General features: G+C 41.6%; 1 protein-coding gene across 1 annotated transcript; it reads right to left on the reverse strand.

Moving 5' to 3' along the window:
• Positions 1-1,946: 1,946 nt before the first annotated feature.
• LOC111647999 (uncharacterized) lies at positions 1,947-20,579 on the reverse strand. The gene is made up of 11 exons (XM_023397731.2): positions 20,468-20,579; positions 15,151-15,287; positions 13,873-14,058; positions 13,014-13,185; positions 12,464-12,643; positions 12,251-12,373; positions 11,928-12,061; positions 11,805-11,835; positions 11,596-11,704; positions 10,158-10,239; positions 1,947-10,074 (listed from the first exon to the last, which is right to left on the reverse strand). Exons 2-11 carry the CDS (start codon positions 15,283-15,285, stop codon positions 5,002-5,004), a joined length of 6,225 nt encoding a protein of 2,074 aa, XP_023253499.1. The 5' UTR covers positions 15,286-15,287; positions 20,468-20,579; the 3' UTR covers positions 1,947-5,001.
• Between the last annotated feature and the right edge of the window lie 6,772 nt (positions 20,580-27,351).

Below are 27,351 nucleotides of genomic sequence, written 5' to 3' on the forward strand. Positions count from 1 at the left end.
ATGAATGTGATATCTTCCCTTTGACTAGTTATTCTTGAATTAGCTATCAGTATTTCATAAAGCAAATCCTGATGACTTCTAGCTGACACCAAATCACTACTAATGACTATACTACAACAACTAACCTGTTCAATCCATTGTAGTGCCATCAACATGGCATATAGTTCCACACTATAAACATTCAAGCAATCTGACATTCTATTATTATTATTATATCCCATTTGATAGCTAGGCACAGCAACTGCAAACCCTGTTGCATCTGTCTCTGGATCCTTTCATCCATCTGTAGAAATATGTATGTTGTCTTTATACTTTCGGTCCCTATAACTATAATATTCACTGGCTAAATCGCTTTTCTTATTCTTATACTTATGTTTAATCTTAAGTAGTTCCATATCTACACGTGGATTTTCCAATATCCAGACAGGTCTTACATGACACACCACTGATGCTCCAAACTCTTGTATATGCCCATATCTCTTGCCAAAACCTTTCTCTTCTCTTTCCTTTCTGTCGCCGTGGTTACTATAATAATGGTCATGGCTTGGTTAGGTTTAGGCACAAAAACTACTTGGTTAGATTTAGGCATTAAAAGTACTGCATCCTAAGTTCATCATTTACTTCTTCCCATTTGAAGCCTACCATATCCAAATGGTGTTCTAGCTTTTACAATGATCTGAATCCTTCCAGTTTTAGATTTGATCTGTTGCATTTTATTACTCCTCTATTCATGCTTCTTCTCTTCTTCTTCTCTTGCTGTTCTTTTGCTGTCACTTGTTCTATGTTACATCTTTCCTCCTTGATCCTGTCCTGCAAACTTAACTGCCTCAGCATATGAGATTTCTTCCTTCACCCTTGTCTGTTGCACCTCCACCTCTTTTTTCAACATTTCACAACCCCCCATAAGTTACACTGTGACCACCTCCACTCTACAACAATTTGGCTTCACTCCCTCTCCACACTCCCTATGCTCATGTTCCCCACACCTAGCCTAGCACATCTTCTCTTTCCTTTGCACACTTTGGCTACATGCCAAAACTCCTGGCATTTGAAACACTTCACAGGTTTTGGTATATATTCTCATACATTATTCCATAGAATTCCAAATTACACCTCCTTTGGCAGTTCACTTTCCTCTAACTCTATCTAGATGGTTTCAGTCTCTATTTATCTACTCCCCTTGTCATTCTCTTCACTTTCCACTGCACTATTCCTCACCCTAAGGGTCTCCACCATTAAACTGAGGGGAACCCCAGAAATCACTTCCTTATGACCACTGAACTTCTTTTCTCCAACTCTTACAACCATGGACACCTTGACTTTACCAACACTAGGCATTCTCTTTACCTTCTCCACCTGCACTTCAGTGCTGCATCCTATTAACAAGTTTCCATCTCCCAGAACTCTCGCAGATTTCACTTCCACAAGCAGGGGGAGAAACAAAGCACAAAGCTAAGTGTAGCATGAGCGTCAAACAACACTGCCAGCTGCTGCTTAGTTGACCGCATAACTCCAGTTTGGGCTAAAACAACAGATATATTTTCTACAAACCAAAGCTTTTCAAACTCCTTGAAGCAAATGTTTGACATTTTCAGAAACAACGGTCTGCTACTCAATGTGAGAAACCTTAAATAGGGTCAGTTACTTTACTCAATATCGTAATGTTTCCACAAACTAATGTTTTTACACCTATTCCTCATAATGTAAACTAGTTACAGTAAAAAATAAAGTTCAGTGATTTTCATGACCTCACAGCTTATAGAGTTTTGTCACACAATAACTACTCTACAGCTAACTCAACATCTGCTGTTCACTTGATGACTGAAGAAGCCCAAGCCCAGACTGCAGCTACTTAAACCTGTGATGCTGCTGGCTCAGAACTGTTATTGAAAACAGAAGGTTGGTTGGTGCCCCTCCCCCAAGAAGCAAATAAATACTTGAAATACTACCTTCAGAAAATCTTTATTTGCCACAAAAATAGGAAATTCAGTTCATGGAAAAATAACTACAGAGAAAAGTTAGTCCACAGAAAACATTACTAAAAGAAAAATAGAGTTTTAGGGTTAGTTAATCAAATTAAATGACTGCTGTTGCCTTCTGACATAAATGGTGTCTGCTATGAAGAACAAAATACATTTATGAAAGATCACACAGCTAAATTAATGCTAGCTTCCAAGCTCCAAATGACATAAACAACAAAATCAACACTTAAACAAACGTTAATAACACAAGGTTTAATTTGGACTAAATATCACATAATTAAAACATGACTGAGGAGACCGGCTACACGATGTATTGATAAAATCAACCTCAGGGTATAATGCTTAGTTCACAAAGTTAGTTAAAAGTGTAACACGTCTGAGGTTTTTAAAATAAGAGAAATTAAAATAAAGAGTGTTAATATTAAGACCTGAGTTCTGCAGAGTTGCAAAGCAAGAACAAGTTATACATTCAGTGCATTCAGAAAGACCATGTTTCACATTTTATGTTGCAGCCTAAATTCATTTAACTTTTTCCCTCATCAATCTAAACTAAATACCCCATAATGACAAAGTGACAACAGAATTTTTTAAATGTTTGCAAGTTAATACAAAAGAAAAAAGTGAAATAGCACATTGACAGAAGTTTTGTCAGTACTTAGTTGAAGCAGTTTTGGCTGGGGAATGATGCGACAAGCTTTACACACCTGGATTTGTGAATTTTCTGTCATTCTTCTTCTTCTGTCAGGTTGAATGGGGACTGCTGGTGGACAGCCACTGTCAGGTCTCTCAAGAGAAAAGTCCAACACTCGGACAATGGTGTAACTTCATCACTCACTCAGTCAGTCACTCAGTCATTTGTGGATGTAGTGCTGGTCTTTTATTCAAAAAATGTCAAAAATTCTCTTTTGGCTTTGTCATTATGGGGTATTGAGTGTATATTGATTATGGATTAATTAAATTAAATGACTTTTAGCATAAAGCTGTAATGTGAAAAAGGGGGTCTGAAAACTTTCTGAATGCACTGTATGTGCATAAAACATGATCTTCAGCCACTTGACATTCACATCTTAAATGAAATATAAGAAAATATTTACAATATAAAAATATTATTTCGCAACTTGTATAGAATTCTTATTAAAATGCAAATTATGGCTTTTTAAGGAACAGTCAAAAGAAATTCAGTGTGGCCCCATTAGATTTTGTCCATGTGTATTTGTATTTGTGTGAAGAAACTCTGCTTGTAATCAAACCTGGTGTTTTAAATGAAAAAGTCAATTGATGATTACGTACAAACCAGGAAAAGGCAAAAACACTTAAAAAATTCTTATTAATAATGAAGTTGCCGAGACACAAGACCTTCAATAGTGGGTCTAAAATATATTTCTTTGGTTTGGGCAGAGTTTATACAGCTGTGGCAAACGGCTGCCTTAAACAGGTCAACTGACATCTTAATGTCTGTAGAACCTCTTTAACTGTACATCATAATCTTCCAATACTGAAAATGAACATTAAAGAACGTTTCTAAAGAAGGTTAGGATAGGCTAGGATCATCAGATAATACTGTAAGACAACTCTGGAAAATGATCATAGCGTGCTTGGACATATTTGGTTAGCCAGTGTATTGTCGAATGATGGGATATTCAGAAAAAGTCAGGTCCAACCTTTTAGCTGGATGTGTTTTTTTTTTGCCAGAGCCTCTCCGTCACCAACCCAAAGAGGCTCCATGCACTGCTCTCACAGGATGTCACTACATCTCACTGAAATGAGGAGACTGGATTTTTTGACTGAGCTTTGTCAGTCTGAACATGGCTGCACTGTTCTGAGGATTAACAACACACAGTGACGGTGGTGTTTAGTTTCTCCTGCATACCGGTGACAAGTATATCGAAGATCAAGTCTGAGCCATTAGGCTCTTTTAAAGGCATATTAAGTGAATTTTCATGCAAATGTAACACAAATTCTGAAAATTTAAATAAATTCATCGAAAGAAAATGTGAACGAAATTATGTTTCCATGTTGTGAGAACATTTGGAGTGGGTTCATCAAGATAAACAGCTGGTGGAGTTAATTTTCTAGTCAAGTGCCATTAAACCATTGTAGGAGGAGTGTGACAAAATTATGCAATTAAAAGAGCAACTGTCAAACCTTGTGAAACAAAATGTAGAGAACATGATGGAAATATAGCGTTTCTGTTTGCTTTGTGTTCATTTGAGGAACATTACAATCTCATCATCCCGCACCGCTCTGTTTTGGTCTGTTACTTTTTCTTTCTTGTCTCTTCAGTGGAAGTTCGACATACATACATTCTTCATGTATGTCATGATCTGTTTCCTTTCCTTTGCACACTGTCACTTTGTGCTTACATTCATAAACCAATTTTTCCACCTCAACTAAGCATAAGAACTTCCTTCCAATTTATATTTGGATCTCTTTGGATCTATATTGGATATCTCACGTTTTTTAATGAATAAATTGAGAATGCTTGGAAGCACACCGATTGTATACAATTTGTATTTGATCATAGAGTCCTTGATGATCACGATGGCGTAGGTTTCGGTCTGTCCCTGGGTCAGGCCCGTGGTCCACGCTCAGAGGCAAATTTTTTAAATTGTAGTCATACTGGCTTTAAAGCAAGAATCTGTAACTTTGGCAGAGCAGTGGACACAATTAAGTCACAAGTAACAATTACAAAATAATACCATTCACCATTATCTATAGCCACCTGGACAGGTCTATGACAGCCCGTGTTTAACACTAAAACGTAGTGCAACAGTAGCATAAGTAGAGAAAGGTCATCGAATCCATGAGCTGAATCAGTAATGCCAGTTACACAGCATTATGTACAGTATCTAACATTTTTGCTACTGTTCATCCCAAACCGAGTGAAACTCTGTACGTTGTGAGCCTGCTTGCATTAAAACATTACATATGTTTGTTTTTTGGGGGTTTTTTTGCCAGTTTTATGACTGTACACTTCGTGTATTTTGGTGTCAATGTCAACCATAGTATTCAGAACACCCTAAACTCTGCTGTGACGCTTAGATTTGCGAGTTGGTGTTACTTCAGTACATTTTCTCTTGCGAGGACGTCTCTCCTGAGCGGATTCATGGCTCTTTTCTTTATCAGACTCCTCTGCTTTTTGAACTTTAACTCTGCGACGTCTGGGTTTAGCCTGGGGTGTTATAATCACAGAGGGAACTGACCTCCCTCTTAAAACTCTCTTGCTAATCACTATAGGCTCCACCTCCTCCTCTGAAATATCCTGCTCATCATCCTCATCCTCCTGGTTTAAAACTGCTGTCTCTGCCTCTTCATCTGTATCTAATTCTAAACTGAGGATATCCCCCTTTTCACTAGTACGCTCAATAGCCCCTGTGTCTTTCCCTAAGTTTTCATTTTTATCATCTTCCTCGAGCTTCTCTATCTGTTCATCAGCAGAACATTCAGCTTTCTTGTTGTCATCATCCTCATCTGATTCCACTTCAACCTCTACCTCCCTCACAGTGGCTGCCTCAGCCTCACCCCCCTCCTCCTCCTCCTCGTTTTCCCTGTAATCCACTATTGGTCGTATTCGTATGGACCTTCGCTTTGGAAGTTGGATTTCTTCTGCTTTGTCCTCTTCTTTGTTTGCAGTTTTGATTCTCCTGAGATTTCTGACTTCTACTACGGAGTCCACAGTTTGATCTTCTTTACTTTCATCTGAGGAAGAGTCCTCTTCTGATTCCATATCTTCTGCTGCTGGCTCTTCAGCAGCTGGCTCTAGCTCTCTGCTGTATATCGGTTCAGCTTTTTCCTTAGCCTGGTTCTCTGCAGTATCTTCAGCTGGAGGCTTTGCCTCCTCTCCCGTAGATGATGTTTCTTTCATGTCTGCTTGTTCCTTAACGTTTAGCTCTCTGTTTTCAGCTGTATCATCAGTCAATGGATCCACGTCTTCCAGTGTTTCCTCTCCCTGCTGCTGAGACTCCACTCCTCCTTGGTCTTTCTGTCTCCTTGATCCTCGTGATGGTGTGGCATTTGAAGCTTTTGTTTTGCTCCTAAGAGCTCTTGTTACAACTGGACCTTCAACTAGTGCCTCTTCTTCTGCAGTGGTAGTGTCAGATCCCACTTCTGTAGCAGCAGTAGATTTTTCTATGACTGTGGTTTCCTCTTCCTCAGCAGAATCTGCCCCTGCTACTTCAGCCGATGAAAAGTGGACTGTGTCTGTACCGGTCTCATCCACAGCTGTCACTCTTCTATCCTCCTTTTTGAGCACTGCTGTTTCCTCTGTCAGGGTGTCTGTCTTTTCTGCATCTCCCACAACAGATCCTCCTCCAGCTGCACTCTCAATGTCTTCCTCTTCCAAACCTTTCTTTTTCTCCACCTCCGTTTCTATACACTTCCCTTCTTCCTCAGCCTTCTCTCCTCTCTCCTCAGGCGATTTCTCCCCTGCCTCTTCTTCCTCGCCTTCAGCCTCCTCTGCCGGAGAAGTTACTTCCTCCTGCTGACACTGTGTGCGGGCTCTTTTGGATCTATATCTCGGTGTGGCAGGAGCAGACCTCCTTCCCTTTCTCAAAACTCTCGTCTCTACTGCTGATTCACCTTCTTCTGTGCTTTTCCCTCTGGCTGCCTCCACCTCTTGCTCATCATCTTGTCTTTTAGTGGCTTTGCCTCGTGGTGTAGCTCTCACCGCCTTTTCCCCACCTCTAAGGATTCTCGTTTCAGAAACCGAAGCTTCCACCTCCTCAGAAACACCTTGTGCCTCGTCATCCTTTGCCACCAACAGTGTCTTTTGTGCATTTTCTCCAGCTGCAGTTTCTGCGATTTGTGCTACTGGAGCCTCCGTGTTCTCCACCTGTCCCTCCTCTGGAGCATCTGGTTGTGCGACAGCTTCCTCTGCCATGGTATCTGCTTTCTCTACACCCATTTCTGGTCCTATATTTTCTACTTGTTGAGTTGTGTGCTGTTTCTCAATAGATTCCTCTTCTTCTTCTGCCTCTCCTTCCTGAACTCCTGTAGATCCCTTTATTCCCTCTCCTTCCTCTTTCTCTTCTTCCTGGAGTTGCTTTTGGGTGCTTGTTGTTGTAAATCTCTGAGCGACAGGGATAGACTTCCTTCCCCCTCTCAGAACTCTGACTTGAATTACTGGTTCCTCTTCTCCAATTTCTGAAGCCACTTCCTCTTCCTCCTGTCTCTGCCTGCTTCTTCCTGATCTGTGTCTTGGTGTGACTTTGGCTGCTTGTTTTCTACTTCTCCGTTTTCTCATCTCAGTGACTTTAAGTTCCTCCTCCTCCTCCTCATCAACATTTTTAGCTTCCGTCTCCTCAACACTCCCCACACTTGTGTCTTCCTGTATTGTGACTACATCTTTCACGTTCTCCTCCAACCCTTCTTCATCCATTACCACCTTCTCCAGCTGCAGGGGGGAACCAGGAACATGCTCCTCTGCCACCGTTTCTTCCTCTTTCATTGTTCCTCCCCTTTGCTCCTCTTCTGCCTCGGCATCAGCCTTTTCTAGCAGAACACCCTCCTCAACAGCTGCGCTTTCTTCCTGGACTTCATGATGGACTTTTTTAAGGTCTACTAATACCACAGTCACTCTCTGGAGATCAGAAAGCAGGGATGTCTTTTCTTTACTCTGTTGATCCCCAGTTGAAGGTTTTGCCTCCTCTTCACTGGGCGTAAGCAGAGCTGAGTCAGTGTCAGGTTTGGCTAATGGAGGGTCAGTCTCTCCTTGTACTAAATCATCTGCAGCAGCTGGAACTCCAACTGTGTTTTCCTCCTCTTCAGTCATTGACAGTGTTCCTTTTTCTGACACTCCTTCTTCCACTTCTACAGTAACAACTTCCTTCTTCTCCACCACGATTCCACCCTCTTCTGGGGCTTCTCCTTCTGCAAATGTCTTGGATGTGACTTCTGATTGGTTCTCCCCTACATTTTCTCCTTCCTCTTCCACAGCCTTCCCTTCCTGTACATCCATTTCTGACTCGACAATCCCCTCTCTTTCAGAAGCAGCTTCCTCAGTAACCTTTGCTGCTACCTCCTCCGTTTGTTCCGCTCTCTCTTCATTTGTTTTTTCCACGGCTGCTTCCTTGACTACCTTTTCTTCCTCTACCCCTGTATCCTGAACGTCTGTATCTGCACATATCTCCTCCACTGGAACTGTTACCGTTACTGCATCCTTTGCCACAGCGCCCATCTCTCCTTCAACCTCAAAGTTGCTTGTGTTTGTTTCATCCACCTCCTTTTCAATAGTATCTTCACCTATGTTGTCTTCCTTCTGCTGTTGGTTGCTTCGCCCTCTGGACTTGCAGCTTGCTTCGGTGGTCTTTCTTCCACTTCGGAGTACTTTTGTTTCAGTAACCGGTGCTTCCTCAATATTTTCCTCAAGCTCTTCTTTCCTAACAGTCTCTACCTCTGCAGCGACATCTACAGATTCTTCTGTAATGTTTCCCTGGTTCCCTCCATCCTCCTCTTCCAACATTAGCATTTCTGGGTCTGGTGTTTGTTCCTTTGCTGCAATCAGCTCCGTCTGTTCCATTTCTGGAGCAGCACACTCTCCATCAAAGGTTTTTTCTTCTGCCTCCGTCACACTAAGGTGATGCCTAGTTGTTTTTAGGTCCACTAAGATGACACTGGCTTTCTGGAGCTTGGGGATTTCAGAGCCAGCCTCCCTGTCCTGAGGCTCCTCAGCTCCTCGCACGCCGGCCTCCTCTTGAACTTCATCGGGTATCACTGTTCCTGAACCAGAGACGCCGTCTGCCTCTTCCTCCTTATCTGCTTCCATCGCTGAAACAATGTCTGTCTCTTCCTCTGTCTTTTCTTCTTCCTGCACCTCCTTGCTCTCCTCCGTGTTCATCTCAGTTAAAGCTAAAACATCCTCCGCTGCTTCCTCTGCCTTTGGAATTGTAGCTTCTATCACTACAGAGTCACAAAATATCTCTTCTATATTGTCAACAGTCTCCTCTTTTTCTACCCTGTGGCGTTCCTCCATCTGTTGTCCATCCCTCTCTTCAGCAGAACCTCCTGCACTCAGGCCAGCTTCATGTCTTTGCTCTTCTTCCTGATTCTGACGGGTTGTTCTTTGTTTTCTGGGTCTGCCTCTCACAGCTCTCCTCTGTACAACAGGGGGCTCCTCCATTTCCTCATCAGAGACCTCTTGTTTATCCTGTATCAGTGATGCTTCTACCTCCGCATCCTTTTGTTCTGTTACTTTTTCATCCTCATTTTCCTTTTGAAGTGCAGTCTCTGCTGTATTTGGACGCTCTGCAGAACTGTCTTCCAGCCCTGGCTCCTCTGGATTCTTAGTCTCCTCTTCATCTGTCAGTCGTTCGTCTTCCTGATGTTGATTTTTATCCTCTGATAAGTCTCCCACAGTAACTATATCCTCTTCTGTGGAGGTCACTTCTTCTTGTTCTTTTCTCTCAGCTACAGCTAACTCCTCCACTACTCCAGTTGTAGAACCTTCATTCTCCCCTGCCACATCATCAATCTCTTTCTCTAATTCTTTACATATTTTCCGGCTGTGTCTGGTATACTTGCGTTTGGGTGTGGGAGCGCTCGAAACAGTTCTTCGCCTCAAAATTTTCCCTCCTTCCTGGGCTGTAGTTTCCTCCGTCACTGCCTCCAGCGGCTTGCTGTGCTGTTGAGATCTCCGTCTGTGGGTTTCATTCCGCACACCTTTTGTAACCTTTACAACAGCTTTTTCAGCTTCGATGTCCTCTGACGTTGTATGTGTTGACAGACTTAAATCATGTCGTGCGATTCTTTCTTCTGACTTTTCATCGGAAACCTTCATTTCCGTTCGCTCTTTCCCCACTTTCTCCAGAGTTTCTGCTTCCGTGTGTTCCTCTATAAGTTCTTCCGAGGATGCCAGTACTTCCACGTCTTCCTCCTGACACTCTTCCTCAATTTCTGATGCCATATTCTCAACTGTAATTTGTGAGTCATTTTTCAGATCCTGTGTGGCATCGTCTGCTTGTGGCTTCTCAGTCATAGGTGTAGCTATAACATCGGCTTCTTCTAGGTCAAGGACAGTGGCTGGTTTGTCTTCATCTTCAGGTACAGTATCAACTACATCCTCACCTTGTTGTTCAGCGGCCACACTGAACATCCCCTAAAAATAAACATACAAATTGCATCATAAACAAGTCGCCGCATTGGGTACGGAGACAAGCATGCCGATAACAACTAGCTCACCTCAGTCTGCTCCAGCTCAGGGACATCGTGTACCTTCTTCCCCTGTTGCTCTCTGGGAGTTTCTGCTTCAATATCCTCGATTCTAAATCATGTTAGATATCACTTGTTAATTTCAAGTATTGTATAATTTATTTCACGGTGTGACGACCACACATAACAGATAGAGAATAGAGAAAAATAAACCACTCAAAATGAGATACTGGCACGATGCCTTTCCACAGTCATGACAGATTAGAAAGTCGCTTGGTATCAGGAACTAATGTGCTCCTTTCATTCTTTCTTTTTATTTTTCCCTTTTGAAAGTGTTCGTGCAGGAAAAACTACAAGAGAAAAACTCATGAAATTTAATAGATTGGTTTCAAACTCCACCCACTTAGGCACAAAAACTAGTAACATAAAACTAATTGTGGCACTATAACAGTGCAATAGGGCCATTTTCTGGAAAACGGCTTGGGCTACAGTCAAACCTAATGCTGATGAATTTCATTTAGTCAATGTATTTTTAAAAAGTAAACTTTTAAACCTGGTTGTTAAGATCAATTTTACACAAATGCTCATAAATCAAAATTGGCTGATGCTATTGTGAACAATGTACAAATGCTAAAAGTTTATATCTCAGATTCAGCTGAATGGATTCATACAAAATTCAGTTCATATGATCTATGGTCATTGCTCAGTCTATGAATAAAATTTGGTAATGATTGATTAAAGTGGGCGTGACTAATTACAGAAACATCCTACACAGCTGAGATGTTTTCAGCACATCCAGCGAATGATGATGAAAGTTTGCTTCACTGTAGCTTATGGTCGATTCAAACGTCCATCACTCTATGTTTTTTTCAAATATGTAAAATCAATGAACAGATATTTCCACAAGTCTTCATTCAAATGTTACCAAAACTAATAACAGACATTCTCTAGATGGTAGATCTCAGACAGTGTTTAGATAAAACGAACAGTGAGTCCTGAATGATATTCATAATCTTGCTATAATATTTACTGCATTCACAACATTTCCAGGTTAAAGAGTTTCAGTCATGATTAAGCAAACATTCAACAGCAGTTAAATTCTATTATAATTACTCTATTCTATTGAAATGCTCACGAGCTGCTTGGACCCTGATAATTGCAGCTATATTTCTAATTGTTTTTCTTACTGGTTCAGGTGTTGTGAATTGAAATTTCAATGTATGCATCTACTCTACAACATAGTATTTTATTTACAGTGTCCCAAACCATTTTTCTTCAATTACGCTGTGTAAACAAAAGCAGACGCTTCAAGGATGGGTTATTTAAATGATAAAATGGCCCTAACACAAGACTACTGACATTTGACTTTGGATTAAACTCAAAAGCACCTAAAATGGAAATTCTTAATTCCCTAATATAAATGCATTTGTGATGTTTTTCGTAGCCATGTGCTTTAATTCATACAGACCTGATGACCTTTTCTGATTTGTCCTCTGGGGTCTTTTCTGTGATGTTCCTTTGTTTTGAGCCACTACTCCTACCGCCGACGGCAACAGGCACGTCCTCAGCCTCTGAAACTGTCCATGATTACATTAAATGAAATACATACTCTAATACACTCACTGGGGAATCCAAGGGAAAGTTTACAATGTAGATGTAAAATGATGAAATGCTCACCTCTGGTAACTCTCAGTACTGTCACCTCCTCCTGCGAATCACAATCACACAGATTACTTTCACTTGTAAAAACAATTTGTTTCTCAAACAAATGTTTCTCAAATTGGAAGAAAATTAATGTACCACAATTTCAACTGTGCATTCCATAGATTCAGCTTCTTTTATCTGTCTGGTAAGTGCCTGCCTCTCCAAACGCTTCTCAGTGACTTCAGTAATCTCAAGTGATTCCTCTGTGAGTGAGAGGCTCTTGGATACAGCTGAGAAACAGAACATGACATGCAGCAATTGAATAAGTACACTAACGGAAAATGTGTCAAATCATTTTACGGTTTTCATTTGAACATTTGAGTATTTTAAGACGGCTGAAAATATAACCTATACGGTGTCAAATCATAACGTCCTGGCCGAGTTATTGGTCCAGCTCTACAGTCTTTCTTCTTGCTTACCACTCAGGGCCATGGTCTGGATCCTGCTGGCGATATTGGTCCTCTGGTTGAGTGCGCCTACACTCTCCACCTCCCACAGCAGGTCCGTGTCTCCTGGGTACTGACACAGGTACTTCTCACACACTAGGGACAAAGAGGAGTTCATAAAAAGAGATTCATGCTTCTACATATCAGTAAGGTAATGCAAGCGGAAGGGTGACCTGACTTGTGTACCTTTATACATGGATTTTGTGATGGGGTACCTCAGCCCCAGACAATCCTCTTTGAAACTGAGCACGAAGTCCTCCAGCATCTGAAGACCAAAGCCTTTACCACGCTGACACTTTCTAACATACATGGAGTCCATCACAGGGAGCTGGTAGTTCCTGGTTGAATAAGAGTTACATAAACTACCTGCAAGAGAGAGAAAAGGGTTTAATCCTGAGGACACTGGCAGAAACACACACTTTCCCGCACATGGATTAAACCAGGTGTTGTGTGGATACAAATGTATTTAATACTTTTTGGGATGAACAGTCTCAAACAGTCTCGAAACAACTGTGCAGTAAGCAGATTCAGCAGAAGGATCATCATCAGCACTCACACTGAACCCCTTAAATCTGCTTGTTCTTCATTATAGAGACCAACAGGAAGCCAACTACAGACCAAACAACAAAACAACATTTGAGGAACAGTAGGGTCCAAAAGTCTGATACTTTCTCAGACTTTTGGACCCTACTGTATCATCTATGGAGATAAATGTTTTTAACTTCATATAAATTACCTGAGGGTTTTACTGAATAGAAGCCAACAGCCTCTCCATTACTCCAGAGGATTTTTGCATAATCTCTTTCTCCATGGCAGAGGAAGGGAAGCTCGTCAGAGCTCATCTCCTTAGCTCTATAGATGACACGATTAAGGATGTATAAAACTAGTCTCTCTCCTACTGTCTCCACCTGAGGGACACACATAGAAAAACATGTTATTCCTCACATAAAAAGTTCTCAGTTTCTGCTTAATCAGTCTAAAACAAAAAGCCATTTTGAAGCACTGAAACAGGGACTCCAAGAAGTACACCCAGTCATCAGCAGCATTAACCTACACATAACTACCACTAAATTCACCTTGGTTGCAGCTTAATGAAGAACCTGAAGAAACACAGAGATGTTCTGAGATCTTCTTTTTCTCTAAAACTGCACAGAGTGAGGCTGTGGATGTTGTGCTCCATCTCTTAGTGTAGTCACAAGAAGAAACAGTAAATGGATGCATTTATATAGAGCTTTTCTAGTCTCCACGACCACTTGCTTTATACTACTAGGCACATTCACCCATTCACACCTACATTCATACAATACTTGATCTATAAACAGTTCATGTCCATCACATACTGATTCATACACCGATGGTAACAACCCCCCCCCCCCCCAAAAAAGAGCCTTTTAGGCCTCATGAGTGCCTTTTACACATCACGGTGCTGCTCCAGACTTTACTGAATCTAGTGAACTCCATTTTCAGGAGGTCTTCAGGAAGTCTTTCTGGACTGCACCTGGACTCTGACACTGACAGCAGCAGGTCTCTCTGATCAGAATGAATGAACGAACACTGTGACAGTGGATTTCTAGCTGATAAAAATCTCCTCATACCTCCATGGCTCCATCTCGAGCGGCATCTGTCGTCTTGAGAATATCGTCCACTGTCCACCACCGGTCGAGCAGGTACAGGGCAACTGCAGTGAGTGGATCACTGGGAGAGAAGAGGGCCAGGATCTTCTGTCTATCACTGGATCCATACAGAGGGATGAAGCCCACGCTAGAAATGTCTATGGTGACCTGAGGACAAACATCAGTCTTCAACCATGTGAAGGATTTAACTGATATATGTTGTTTCTGCTGAAACAGTGCAGTCGGTGGTTGGAAACTAGCAGAGGTTTATCAGTATAAGATTTAAACATCCTGCTCTGAGGTGTCGGCTGATGTTAAATGCATCCAGTAACCCAACTTTGAGATTTTATTCTAACACAAGGGGTTTAGGTCACAGGACTCGCACAAAGATACACTGATAGCACTGGTTTTGATTATAGTACAGAATCCAAGGGCCATATTTATAATTCTATAATTTATTAAGTATTACTTCATTCTAATCTTAGCCTGTTTCTTTTCTTACACTCAGAGAGTGTATGGGGGAGTGTTTTAATGTATTGTAATGTAAACACACTTGCTGATGAATCACAGACATTATCCACCATCTCAGTATTTCATTTTTAATAAATTAACAAAAAAATTCTGTTTTCACTTTGTCATTATGGGCTATCGAGTGCAGACTGATGAGGGAGGATGTGAACTCATATCATTTTCACAGAAGGCTGCTACATAACAAAATGTGATAACAGTGAAGGAGCCTGAAAACTTTCTGAATCCACTGTAGATGTTGTTTCTGCTTGGTCTTGATAAGCGACTACTCACCTACTATACAGTTAAAGTTTATACACACTCATGTTGAAGTCACTGAAACTCATTTTTAACCACTCCACAGATTTCATGTTATCAAACTATAGTGGTGTAAAGTCAGCAAGGTCATCATCTATTTTCTACACGACACAAGTCATTTTTCCAGACAGATTGTTGAGCTTTTAATTTGAAAAATCGGAATGGGAACAACTCTATAGTGTAAGGAGTAACAGCACGTTGACTGTTAAGTATACATGGAAGTATATCCACAACTAAAACGTAGGATAGATATTTGAGTATTGATGGAAGCATTTGTGGAAATGTAAGAACACAACTCAACAACATATAGAGCAAAGGTGTAGTTGTTTTTAGATGTTTTATTTTTTGAAAAGTTACAGATTATAACTTTAAGGTCGCTAAATGAGGGAAAGACAGCCCTGTCACGACAGATGTCCAGCCTGCCTTGTGTTTTACCTGGGTGGAGTCAGAGAAGGTGAGGTGCTCAGGAGAATCAGGGCTGCTGTAGAGGAGGTTGTTCATGTAGTTGTGGGCCGACCGTTCCAGCTCTGCCTGACCGACATCAGCCAAGAGATCCACAGGGAACTTCATCTCTGTACAACACACAACAGACAGCAGTGAGGAGCAGCGACCCCCCGTTCAGCCATTACTGCCACCCGTCACCACACCGAGACACCTGGATACGTTTATTCCTTTCTACAGCGCATCCCTGCATCAATAACACAAGTCAAAGACGCAGGGCCCTGTCTTACAGAGGGAGCATCAGAATACAGCCTCAGAAGGACGCAGCTTCTTTTGTGGCATATTGTGTGCTGCACAACTTTGAGAGACTCCATGTCAAGGCTCCACAGAGAAGTGTTTTCCTTATTACCTGCTAAATCACCTAAATTTGTCCACAGTTACATGATGAACTGAAGACTTCTCCTCATATAGGCCTAATATAAAATATGTTTAATGTTGTGATTTGGGGGGCGGCTCACTTTTCCACACTTTGAAAACCCCTACCCTAAGGGATAAATAAAGTATCTACCTACCTATGTGTACCTATGTATATATATATCCATATAAAGTGAAAGAACTTATGGAGTTCTGGGGAAGTTCCTAAGTTCTTTCAGTTTAGATCTTGCATACTGTTTGTTTTGGTGCTGATGATGAAAAAAAAGACACTTTTAGCCACTTTTGAAAGCAAATGTAAGTTTGGAGCACGAGGATAAAATGAAAAAGATGTCTGGCCACAGAACAGCAGCGCCGTCTGCTCCCTGTTTGAACGCTATAAATAATGATGTCAGATAAACTGTGCCCATCATTTTGAACAGACTCTGCACTATTACATGTAAAGTCATTAATAAAGGGTTGTAATCGTCATACCTGCAGTTGTAAATCTGCAGTCGTTTTCTAAAAATTTGTTAGTTAGTACGTTTTTATTTGTCTTATAACTTATTTATAAAGCATCAGTAAATGATTTACTTATAGTTTTGCTCTCTGTCATTTCATTCATGCAAATTATGTCATTGAAGCGTGTTATGTTGATGTGTACCTTGCCTTTAGTAGTAGTGAGATAAAATGCTTGTTTGTGAAATTTATTTCAGTGATAAACTAATAAATGATCAATGTCACATTGATATCCTCAAAAATGCTCTAACCAGATAAAATCATAACTCTCATACTCCCTGCACATGCGCCTAAACCAAACAGTGGTGTGTTCAGTTCATAGTTTCTCTGTAGGATAAACCAGAACCGAAGGAGGAGGTAATCTGATCCAATCCACCTTCCACAACAAAACCCAGGTAATCCTCAGTGATCTCCTCTAAGTCTAATAAATTGTGAAAGTTACCTTATACACTAAGCTTCAGTTAGGATTAGAAGACAACTTTAGTTTCTTCTTACTATTTCTATTTATTATTGTTGTTCCTGGCATACAGGCGAGACCTGTTTGGATTGATTATGATTCAGTGACAGTGATCGAGCGCCTGGAGCTAACACGGCTAACACGTCAAAGCACTTACCTGTGGTCAATTCAAAACACGTCTAACTGTGACCTTAACAACCAAACTGCAACTTACAGCAGCAAAAACCCAGGTCTGATTCAAATGAACAGCAGAACACGTTTTTGTCTGTTCTATATCATTCACTTTGGACATGAACAACTAAATAAAAGCCTGGATTTGTCAAACTGAACTTACTTTGATAATTTTAATTTTAATTTTGACACTAACACTGTTACATTGCACATGTCCACACAGAGTTACAGCTGTGTTCCGATCATGACACTAAACCTGAAGGTGTGTTTGTAATGTCTTTCCCTCAGTGCCATTTATTGTTTAACATGCCACATGTTTGAATGGATGAGTCCTGTCTATGAAAAGACTGGAATGTTGACCCAGTGTGTGATGTAACTGAGTTGGGGAGGGGGCTGGGCTATGGTTTGAGCCTGTGCCACAATCAATCAGCTTACTCTAACAAGGCATTGAATAGTTTTGAAATTAACTAACCCTCCCTTGAAAAGGGTTTCAGTAGCTGAATCCTGTCACAAACACAGCAGCAGTCAGTAAGAGAGGACCATGTGACTGTGACATGTTCATGCTGAGGTTCACATGTTAACTGAATGTTATAACTGAATTATTCTTTGATTTGATTGTTGAAACTCTGACATGAGTCTGTTTTCTTCACTTCATTCAAGGTGGCTTAATTGTAATATGGTAGATAAGGGATGTCATGAAAACTGAGACTTATCAAGTCACGTTATCAAGTCGATGCCAAAATCCTGAAAATTCTGCCAGTGCTTCTTCTTCTACAGTAACATAGTTACCAAAGGCACTGTTGATGTCATAGGTACTGGAGATGTGGTTCTTCCAGGACCAACAAGGGCAGTATTAAACACTACAAGTCTTCCAGTCTGACATCAAACCCAGAGAGAAGAGGAAGACGGGCACAGGAAACAATAACATGCAGCGTGACAGCAGCAGGTACAGGTGCAGCAACAGGTCGGCAGCGACTTGTGGATTAAACACACCATGGCTGGTGTATGGAGACATTTAGTATTTGATGCAGACCATCAGGCACAAGTTGTAGATGACCATGAATCAGTATGTAAGCGGTGCCGCAGCAGGAAACAGCTCTGACTGATCTGAGCAGCTCAGAGACATCAGATACTGATAAAGATATCAGATCTGTACACAGAGTTCCAACTGATGAGTTTCACTTTATATCAACATGTTGTCAACATGTTCATGTCCTGAAGTGTTACTGTTAATGTAAACCGAACATTTATTCCGTTTATTCCTATTTGTTCACAGGGCAGCCTTGCCCGGACCAATATGGAGGCGAAGATGACGTATCTCAGCAACGGGCTGAAGCGACAAATGCAGTGTCTATGTATATATATATATATATATATATATATATATATGTCTATGGGCACAACAGCAACACAGGCTTCATAAACAATATCTTAAATACAGTAACTCCTCTGACACAGCTCCTCGCTTTGGCAAAATGACCGTCAGCCAGTTTCTACACTGGTTGTAGACCAGTTGACTCCTGGTTTAACTCTAGGTTGCACTTTAAGGGCACTTGCATTTAAGGTGCGATCAAAAACTTATTCAGAACATCTGGGGGCGGTTATAAATATCCAATCAGCTGCAGGTCCTCCTCCTACTCTAGTGACCCCCCCAGAACACACACACACACACACACACACACACACACACACACAGTTGGTCAGTGAGCATCACCAGCCAAACAGAAAATCCAGTCTGTCTTTTGTGAGGGTGAGAGAAAGAAAAACAAACCTGGCAACTGGCTGTGTGTGTGTGTGTGTGTGTGTGTGTGTGTGTGTGTGTGTGTGTGTGTGTGTGTGTGTGTGTGTGCATGCCTGGCTCTGATGAAAGTAGGCTCAGTGGCCCCTCAGGGCAGGGAGTAGTGCATCTATAAACTAGAGGCTTCAGCTCCACACTGAGCACTGTCCTGACACTCTCAGCCTCGCAGGAAAAGTTGTTCAAAAAACAAGCTTGTGCAACACTTCTGTGATTGGTAGGAGACAGTGGTGGCAAAATGGCTGCAAAGCCGCCAGTGCTGTAGCAACACCTAAATACAATACACAGTGAACACTACACCATCATGTTTCCCTTAACAAACACCTTCAGTGAAAACAGGTTATGTAGCTTCATATCCTTCAGTACCAGTAGAGATAGATATGCAAAACCCAGACACTGGGCCTCATTCAAGAACCACTGGTACAAACATGCTATGTGGTTCGGAGCAAGGATTCGTTTACTGGTATTCACCATGCCAGATGTCTCTGAAATATGTCAGCTCTTTAGGTTAGACAATCACTCATTAAACACACAGTCACTTAGGGGGGATGCTATTCCCAGATACATCACTGACTATAAATGAAGGTTTAATATCTATCTATCTAATACAAAGCTCACTTCACTCAACGTGTCAAATGTTAGAGTCTGTCTTCCCTACAGATGAACCTGGGGTTGGTGGACAACATCATGCTTGAAAATGACTTCAGATCCTTCTTAAAGGGCCTGTGCATAGAGTTAGAAAAAGATAGATGATTATGATTTGTGTTATATTATGTTTCCCTGATGTTTACCAGCCTAACATTATGTCACTGTCTTAGCTTGACTCCTGAGGTTACATTGCCCATCCACAATAGTGAGACATGAGCTCATGAATCTGGCATGTAACCCTGCGTTTACACAGTTTGACCTTCGACCTGTTGGTCTTTAACATCCCGACCATCTACTGACAACACACACAGAACTATTATTGTTCATTATTTGAGAAATAAATAAATAAATAAATAAACAAATAAATAAAGTAAGGTTTTCGGACAAGTTTTGTCTTTGACGCTGAGCACCGCTGAGCTCTTGTATGGAACAAGGCTACAGTGTTTGACTTGTGGTACATGATGTTCTGATAACAAGAGCTACACAGACACATGGCAGGGAGCTGCCTCGTTTGCACATTTAAACACTCAAAGCTGAAAATCACATGTGAGTAAAGACTCTGATCAAACTGTCCATCAAACTGAACACACAAAACGCTGAATGTGCACTTCTTACTTCAATAAGCACAAAGTCTGAACACACACACACACACTTCATAGAGTGTCCTCACAGAGAAAGTAGAGTGTGTGTGTGTGTGTGTGTGTGTGTGTGTGTGTGTGTGTGTGTGTGTGTGTGTGTTCTCCAGCAGCCACGCTGATAGTGATGAAGCAGGGGACAGACAGGAGTAGAAACAAGTTTCCAACAGATCTGAGACCTGCAGACTTCAGCTCTTCAGTCTGTCCCCTTCAACTGAGTGAAACACAAACTCTGTGTCAGTGATGTTCGGGTTCAGAGCCTCTACAATAACACCAGCAGCCTGACCGAGAGGATCTTACTGGTTGTTGGGTGATTTTACAGCACTGGGCTGACTTGGGGGTTCGGGACGGTGAGAAAGCAGCAGCTTCACGTTTGGACCCAGAACATTTTGTTCCCGGTAGAGACGCCGTCACTGTGTTGGCGTGTCGCCTCCAGCTGTAGGTGTAGCGGCGGTGTGAGAGCTGCTCTGCTCCTGATAGACTTCATTTAACACCTGCAAGCTCTCTACTCCATCAGATGCCCCTAATCCCGTAAATGCACAGAGAAAATAGCCAGTAACTCGCGCATGTGTATACTAGGCCTACAACACACACCACACACACACACACACTCAACAAGCAAAACACAACAGACACAGAACCGAGGCGTGCCAAGCAGCGAGGACGCACACTCACCTCCTCTCTTCGCGGGAAGCTGTTCCTTTCCTCAAAAACTCTGTGCACTTTCAATCCGTAAACTCTCTGTTCTTTGTGATGTTGTTAAATGCGTCGCTGTGCGCATGCTCGACTCGAGCCACCAATCCTGTGCAGCTGCTTTATGTAACTAAAGTGTAATCCAGTCTAACCCCCTGCTGAACATAGTGAGAGCAGAATTCTGTCACATCAGCATCTTAAAAGTGTTGTGTTCAGGTGCTGAGTTCTACCTGGGGACAATGACCACCATTCATATTGTGTGGAAAAAACTTTTTAATTTTTACAAAGATACATAAATTATGGATAGTTGATGAAATAGTGCAGCCAATCTGAATATTTCAAATAGAGCAAATAAAACAAAATTACAGAATAAACATGTTACTGTCTGTTAATGTATTTTTTAAGAGATTTGCATAAATTTAAATAAAGTTAAGGGCCAAAAAATGTTTCTGCTGCTTTCCCCTTCCGCTGTGTCCTGTTCTTCCCGTTTTGTCTCTGTGTGTGTGTGTGTGTGTGTGTGTGTGTGTGTGTGTGTGTGTGTGTGTGATGGTGGTACTATGTTTGACTGACTCTCTTCTGAAATTTACTCATGTTGTCATGTTGACCTGGCAAACCTTGTTTCTCCTACGTTCCTGGCTTACCTGCTACGCCCTCATCCTCATTTGTGTATGAGACTTTAGGGTGTGTGTGTGTGTGAGTGCACGCATATAATAGGGTCTTCTAGTAAAAGTTGATTGTACACAATAATAATAATATTAATAATAATAACAGATAGTAATGATAGCATGATATTGATGTTAATAATTGGAATGTTAACAATGATATATAATAATAGTAATAATGTGGTATAAGCAGCAATGTACATGTGCACATATATATGCAGACAGCATAACAAACAACAAAAAACAAAAACATATTTCTGGAGAAAATTTGAATGTGCCTGCTGCTTGGTGCGTGTACTTCACTTCTCATGTTTCACAGGACGTTACTTTCAGTTTCATTCATGTTGAAGCTGTCTCGACCGGCCACAATTACCTCACACTGATGGTTTCAAGCCCACATTGGTCCCCACAACCATAGCAAGACATGTATACACACATTTACATGCCCTAACAGAAGGTGAGCTGCAATAAAGCTATACCACCCCATATAGATGAACTTTTATTACCTACCTTACCTCTTACCTTTTTGAGACTCTTATTTTGAAAGTGTATCCCTGTCGTGGAGATGGCGTTTCTGTAAATGTCTGGTGGTCTGGAGATGGTGGCAGGGCTCACAGGGGATGGTGTCAGGACTGTCCCATTGTCTTTCAAAGCAGCCATAGAAGTCATTTCGTTGCCCACATGCAAGTTGTTAATGGGGGGGGGGAGTGAGCAAAAAGGCGACTGTGTCCCATTTTCACTCCAGAAGTTCTATTTACCACCATAAAAGCTGCAGGATCAGAAAATAAACGAAATGACGTGTTATATCTGTCCATGTCCTTTGCACTTAACTCACAGCAGCTTCTACACGCAAACAACTTCATTACATTAGGTGTTCGGAGTGTGTGTGTATGGATGCTCGCATGTTGCAAGCATCAGTTATATGCGATTATACATGTGAAACTCTGGCATGCAAATTAAATTTATTATTAATTTACTAATACAAATAATGAGTTACTATGGGAAAAGACTTGACATTTGCAAAGGAATGAGGAATCACCGATATCATTGTCCATCGGGACAACCCTATTGACAACAGACCTCATTTTAGTGTCATAAAATAACTTGCTGACAGCAAACAAAATGTTTCATATAAACATTGTTAATTGAATTTTGTAGTTTGCAGTTTGATTAAATTTTTGATTTAATTAACATAATTTTGACGAGTTGATTGAATAGAGAGACATCTGACTATATTTGTATTGTATTGATCAGATTACGGATTGAAAGAAGTGAAGATGAGGGGTTTATGATGTAAAACAGAATGTCATCAGCATATAAACTGATTTTGTGGTGAAGTGATTTTGATTGGATTTGTGTGATGTGGTTGTATTGACTAATAGAAGCTGCCAGGGCTTCAATAAAAAGTGTAAACAGTAATGGTGATAATGGACATCCTTGTCGAGTGCCTCTCTCTGTAATGTAAATGGTTTTGATATGACTCCATATAACGGAAGCAGTGGGTGAATTATAAAGTATTGTATTCCAACTGGTATAGTATGGCTGAAATCCAAAGTGATTTAGGAAGGTGAAGAGAAAGGACCAATCTATCTTGTCAAAAGCTTTTTCAGCATCAAGGGTTGCTATGATGAATTGTGGGTTGTGTGTTGAGGTATTGTTCTTGAAGAAATGAATCAGATTAATTAATCTTTGAGTATTTGAGTGTCTCCCCTTAATGAAACCGGTTTGATCTATGTGTATTAGTGATGAAATTTCTTCAGTGTTTCCTGAAGTTTACAGCCACTTCCTGCCCTGCTCCACCGCTCAGGATTCACATCACAAACAACTTTAAAATGAATTACATTTGTCACACTGTCTCAGAGTCTGAATTCTACTTCTGAGTCCCAAGATTAACAGAGTTCATTATTTAAAGATACAAACCCCCAATGGTTCGTTTGGATCACGTGGAAGGAGCCCTACAACAGCATGAGGCTAGACTAGCCTCCACCACTGCAGAGATCCAGCAGATGGCAGCTAATCAGGACCAAGCATTAGCCGCACTAGTCACCTAGGTCCAACAGCTCGCCATTGCCCTCGCCCAGTCACCAGCTTCGCCTCCTCCAGCACCTGCCCCTGTCGCCTCGTCTGCACCTGCTGGTCACATATTTGAGCCTCATGTGGGGACACCTGAACACTATGCTGGAGATCCAGAGAACTGCAGCACTTTCCTCACGAACTGTACCATTATCTTCGCTCTGTAACCCCTGACATTTGCCACAGAAGTTGCCAAGGTGGCATTTGCCATCAGCCACCTCACAGGCAAGGCTCGTCTGTGGGGAACAGCTGAGTGGGAACGTCAGTCCGTTGCCTGCTCCACCTTCCAAGCCTTCACAGCCGAACTTCGCAAGGTGTTCGGGGTACCTTCCCAGGGTCCTGATGCTGCTGGTGGAGCCAAAAACATCAGGTTGTGTCATAGTGTGTATTTCACTTCAACTCTGGAAACTCGTCCACACTGATACATTTTCACTGATGGAGAGTGACAGGAAACATGGGGGTAGAAAATACTTGCAACAGATTCATACAAAGGACATTTCAATCAGGAGAGACTCATTTGTAACACTTATGAGAGGTTAAAGAAGTGATGTAGAAACATGGATGATATGGAATGGGCTAGTGTAGGTTCGTCTATGGAGCTGTAGTTGAACATTAATAAAACACAGGAGACTGAATGGATTAAGTTAAACCGGTTGTATTAAATATTTCAACAAAAAACGCTTGAATAATATCAAGGATAACAACAACAACACAAAAAAAACAACACTAAAATTAAGTATTCAGTTATTCACCGAATAGTCAGTTTTTCCCAGGAAAGTTCAGATGTCCATGTTCATATGTCCATACCACTCAAAAATAAAGCAGTCCCCCTTTTGGTGAGTTCAAATGCTAAAAAATGAGATATATCAGTCTACTAATGTTTCGCTTTGAAGTGAAAGGAGTGATGCTTCATTGACTTAGTCCTACCATACCAACAAGGGGGGGGGGGGGGGGGGGGGACCATGCGTGAGGCTGGTCAACAGATGAGTTGAGTGGGTGTGTGAGGTTCGGGCTAATCCTTCCAGCTCGCCATCCAGTTCTTCATCCAGTTTTCTTATCCAGTTTAAAAAGCCTGACCGTTGTTCAGCAGTGGTTTAAGATTTGAGATTCCACCTTGCAGCTCGGCACACTTCACAGCAGTAGACAAAACTGAATCCATGGTTCCCAAGTTGTGAAAATTGAGAAGTTCCCATCAAATCCAAAATTTTGTTCACAGAGCTTCACAGAGCAGTGTTTAATCAGCAGTGCATGTAGTGAGTGAAGGCAATCAATGCAGGTGAGGGAATCACACAGAGGAAACAAAACTCAAGGAAAAGGGATTGGCATTGCGACTGGCAATCTTGTAGCTCTCTTCCAAACTACTTTTAAGGGTTTTTACATACTGGGAATGTGGCGGTTGGGAAGCATCAACGGGAAGACCAAAAGCCAAATCAATGGGTAGACGAGGTTGACGACCAAACATAAGCTCATATGGACTTGTGGCAGCATAGTCTATGCGTTGCACATAATGCACCTTGAACGCACCTTGATGGCCTGATAGCCTATCCGTCTTCCGTTTTCCACATCACTTCCGGTAAAAGGCCGGCTCCCTTTTTACCACAGTGTGTGTCCCGCTGTGTGTGCTGCTCTGTGTCGCTCCTGTATGCTCCTGTTTGGCGTGGTAAGTGTCCTCTCTCTCTGCATTGTGGTATTTGCATTCCGACAGCTAATGCTAGTGTGGTCATAGGAAATGCTGATGTCTGGATTTGTCCCTCTCGTCCTCCCTCCTGTATGAGTGTGTGTGTGCGCGCATCCACTTCTGCTGAAGGTATGTTCTGTCTCTGTTGCAACTGCATAATTTTCAGTTTAAACTGAACAGTGCTAATAATATATTTTGGTTAGGCGAAACCACAGATCGGACGGCTGCTGCTTTGTCTCGGCTCTACTTCCAGCTTGCTTCCTGCTTTTGCCTGCTTTGCTGCTGTTGTTTTACCTGCTGCTTGGGTGGCGTTTCGGCTGTTTGCAGCTCTCGACGGACCTTTTTAAATCTATTGGCTTTTTAAAATAAGACTTGTTGCTGCAGACTACCTGGAGCCTTCATGTTTCCCACAGTACCTCTGCATGGCATTGCTAAGCATGCTTGTGCTGAGCTGGATTTCCCCTTTTACCGATTTAATTGTATGAGTGAGGTGTGGGTTGTATGAATTGAATTTGGGTTAATTGCCTAGGTTATTAATTTTTGTTTCTTTTTTTTGGGTTCCTTTTGATTAGTTAATTTGATTTCCTTTGTTTTTCTTGTGTTAAATGATATTTTGAATTGTGTATTTTCTTTTAATTAGGTGTTTTGCTTTGATTTCTATTGGGCAGTTATCATTTGGATATTTAGTTTTTTTTTTTTGTTATTTGTACATCTGTTTTCTAGGTTTAACTTGCCCATTAATTGTTTATTTCTTTTTGTTCTGAGTTGCAACTCCCCTAATATTTTATTCCTGTTTCAGTTGTCGGTGGCTGGTGGTGGTGTCCCCTCATTTGATGTGCTGTGCTCCCTGGTGTAGGTTACTTCAAAGTGTGTGTGTGGGTGATTTATTTCTATTTATTTATTTTGGGTGAACCACTCCCCGTTCACTAATACCTGTCCACCTGGTAAGCCTCTGATGGTTTTAGACTCAAAATCAGGTCCTTGATCACTGTGGAGGCGTTGAGGGAAACCATAATGGACGATGAAATTTTCCCAGAGTGCCTTGGCAACAGTGCAAGCCTTTTGATTGCGGATAGGTATAGCAACTGCATATTTAGTGAAGTGATCCATGATAACCAGTATATCCTTGGTGTTGCTACGATCTGGCTCCAAAGACAGAAAATCCATACAAACCAACTCTAATGGTCGGCTGGTCAAGATGTTAACTAATGGAGCTGCCTTTTCTGGGAGTGTTTTGCGGCGAATACAACGGTTACAGGTTTGTATTTTCTTCTCCACTGCAGCTGCCATTTTGGGCCAGAAGAAGCGAGCTCTCACAAGATCAAGTACTCACTCCATTCCCATATGTCCCATACCATCATGGAGACTTTGTAATGCCAGGTCTCTCAGTTCTGCTGGCAATACCAATTGGAAAGCAGTACGTATCCCTTCAAGTCGTTTTCTGTACAGGATGCCATTTTTGAGCACAAGACAATCACACTCTCTAAGCAAGAGAGGAAGTTCTGGCAATTCAGCTTTTACTGTAGGGGATGGAGACACTCCTGACTCCATTTGATGGATGACTTCCCTAATGCAAGGATCAGCTCTTTGTTTCTCTCTCAGATCATCTTCTGTTAGATGAGCAATTACAGGGAGACCATTTTGGTTTTTATCAACAAAAATGTTGGGAACAGCAGAAGGATGAACTGCAAGTGATGTAACAAGAGGTGCTGGGTAATTACCATCCTTTACATACACTATAGTGTTACAGATGACATGCTTGTCACAAATGGCATGAACATCCGACTCAGACAGGTGATGTAAAGCAAACTGACGAATTCTTTCATTCTCCTTTTGTGAAGACAAATCATCATAGAGCTCACCATGAGGAAGTCGGGACAAGGCATCAGCGTCAACATTCTGTTTGCCAGTTCGATACTGCAGTTTGAAGTTGTAAGTGGAAAGAGCAGATAACCCCCGCTAGCTTGTAGCATCAAGCTTAGCTGTTGTCAATATGTAGGTGAGGGGATTACTGTCAGTGACAACTGTGAACTGAGTACCATACAAGTAATCACTGAATTTATCCGTGACTGCCCACTTGAAAGCCAGAAATTCCAGCTTGTGTGCTGGATACTTAGACTCGCTACGAGACAATCCTCGGCTGGCAAAAGCAATTGCTCTGAGTCTTCCGTCTTGTTCTTGATATAGTGCTGCACCCAATCCTGTGGTGCTTGCATCTGTATGCAAAATGTAAGGCAGTTTGGAATTGGCAAATGCAAGGACAGGGGCTGTGGAGAGTTTTTCAATAATGGTGTCAAATGCCTGTTGACAGGTGGATGTCCAACGGGAGCCAAAAGGTTCATGGGGTTTGTGATACTGAATGCTCTGAAGAGGTGGATATCCAGCAGTGAGATCATTTAGAGGTTTGACCAGTCGAGAGTAGTCCTTGATGAATCTGCGATAGTAACCCGAGA

Source organism: Seriola lalandi, unplaced genomic scaffold (assembly GCF_002814215.2).
Source record: "Seriola lalandi dorsalis isolate HSWRI2012SDOR001 ecotype SW California unplaced genomic scaffold, Sedor1 jcf7180002054883, whole genome shotgun sequence".
NCBI lineage: Eukaryota > Metazoa > Chordata > Actinopteri > Carangiformes > Carangidae > Seriola > Seriola lalandi.

Excerpts from the sequence above, each read along its gene's own strand:
- LOC111647999 (XM_023397731.2), bottom strand. The coding sequence starts at position 15,285 with ATGAAGTTCCCTGTGGATCTCTTGGCTGATGTCGGTCAGGCAGAGCTG. Across the intron at positions 12,062-12,250 it reads CCAGACCATGGCCCTGAGTG|CTGTATCCAAGAGCCTCTCA; the intron begins GTAAGCAAGAAG and ends TCTGTTTCTCAG. Across the intron at positions 11,705-11,804 it reads AGTACTGAGAGTTACCAGAG|TTTCAGAGGCTGAGGACGTG; the intron begins GTGAGCATTTCA and ends AATCATGGACAG.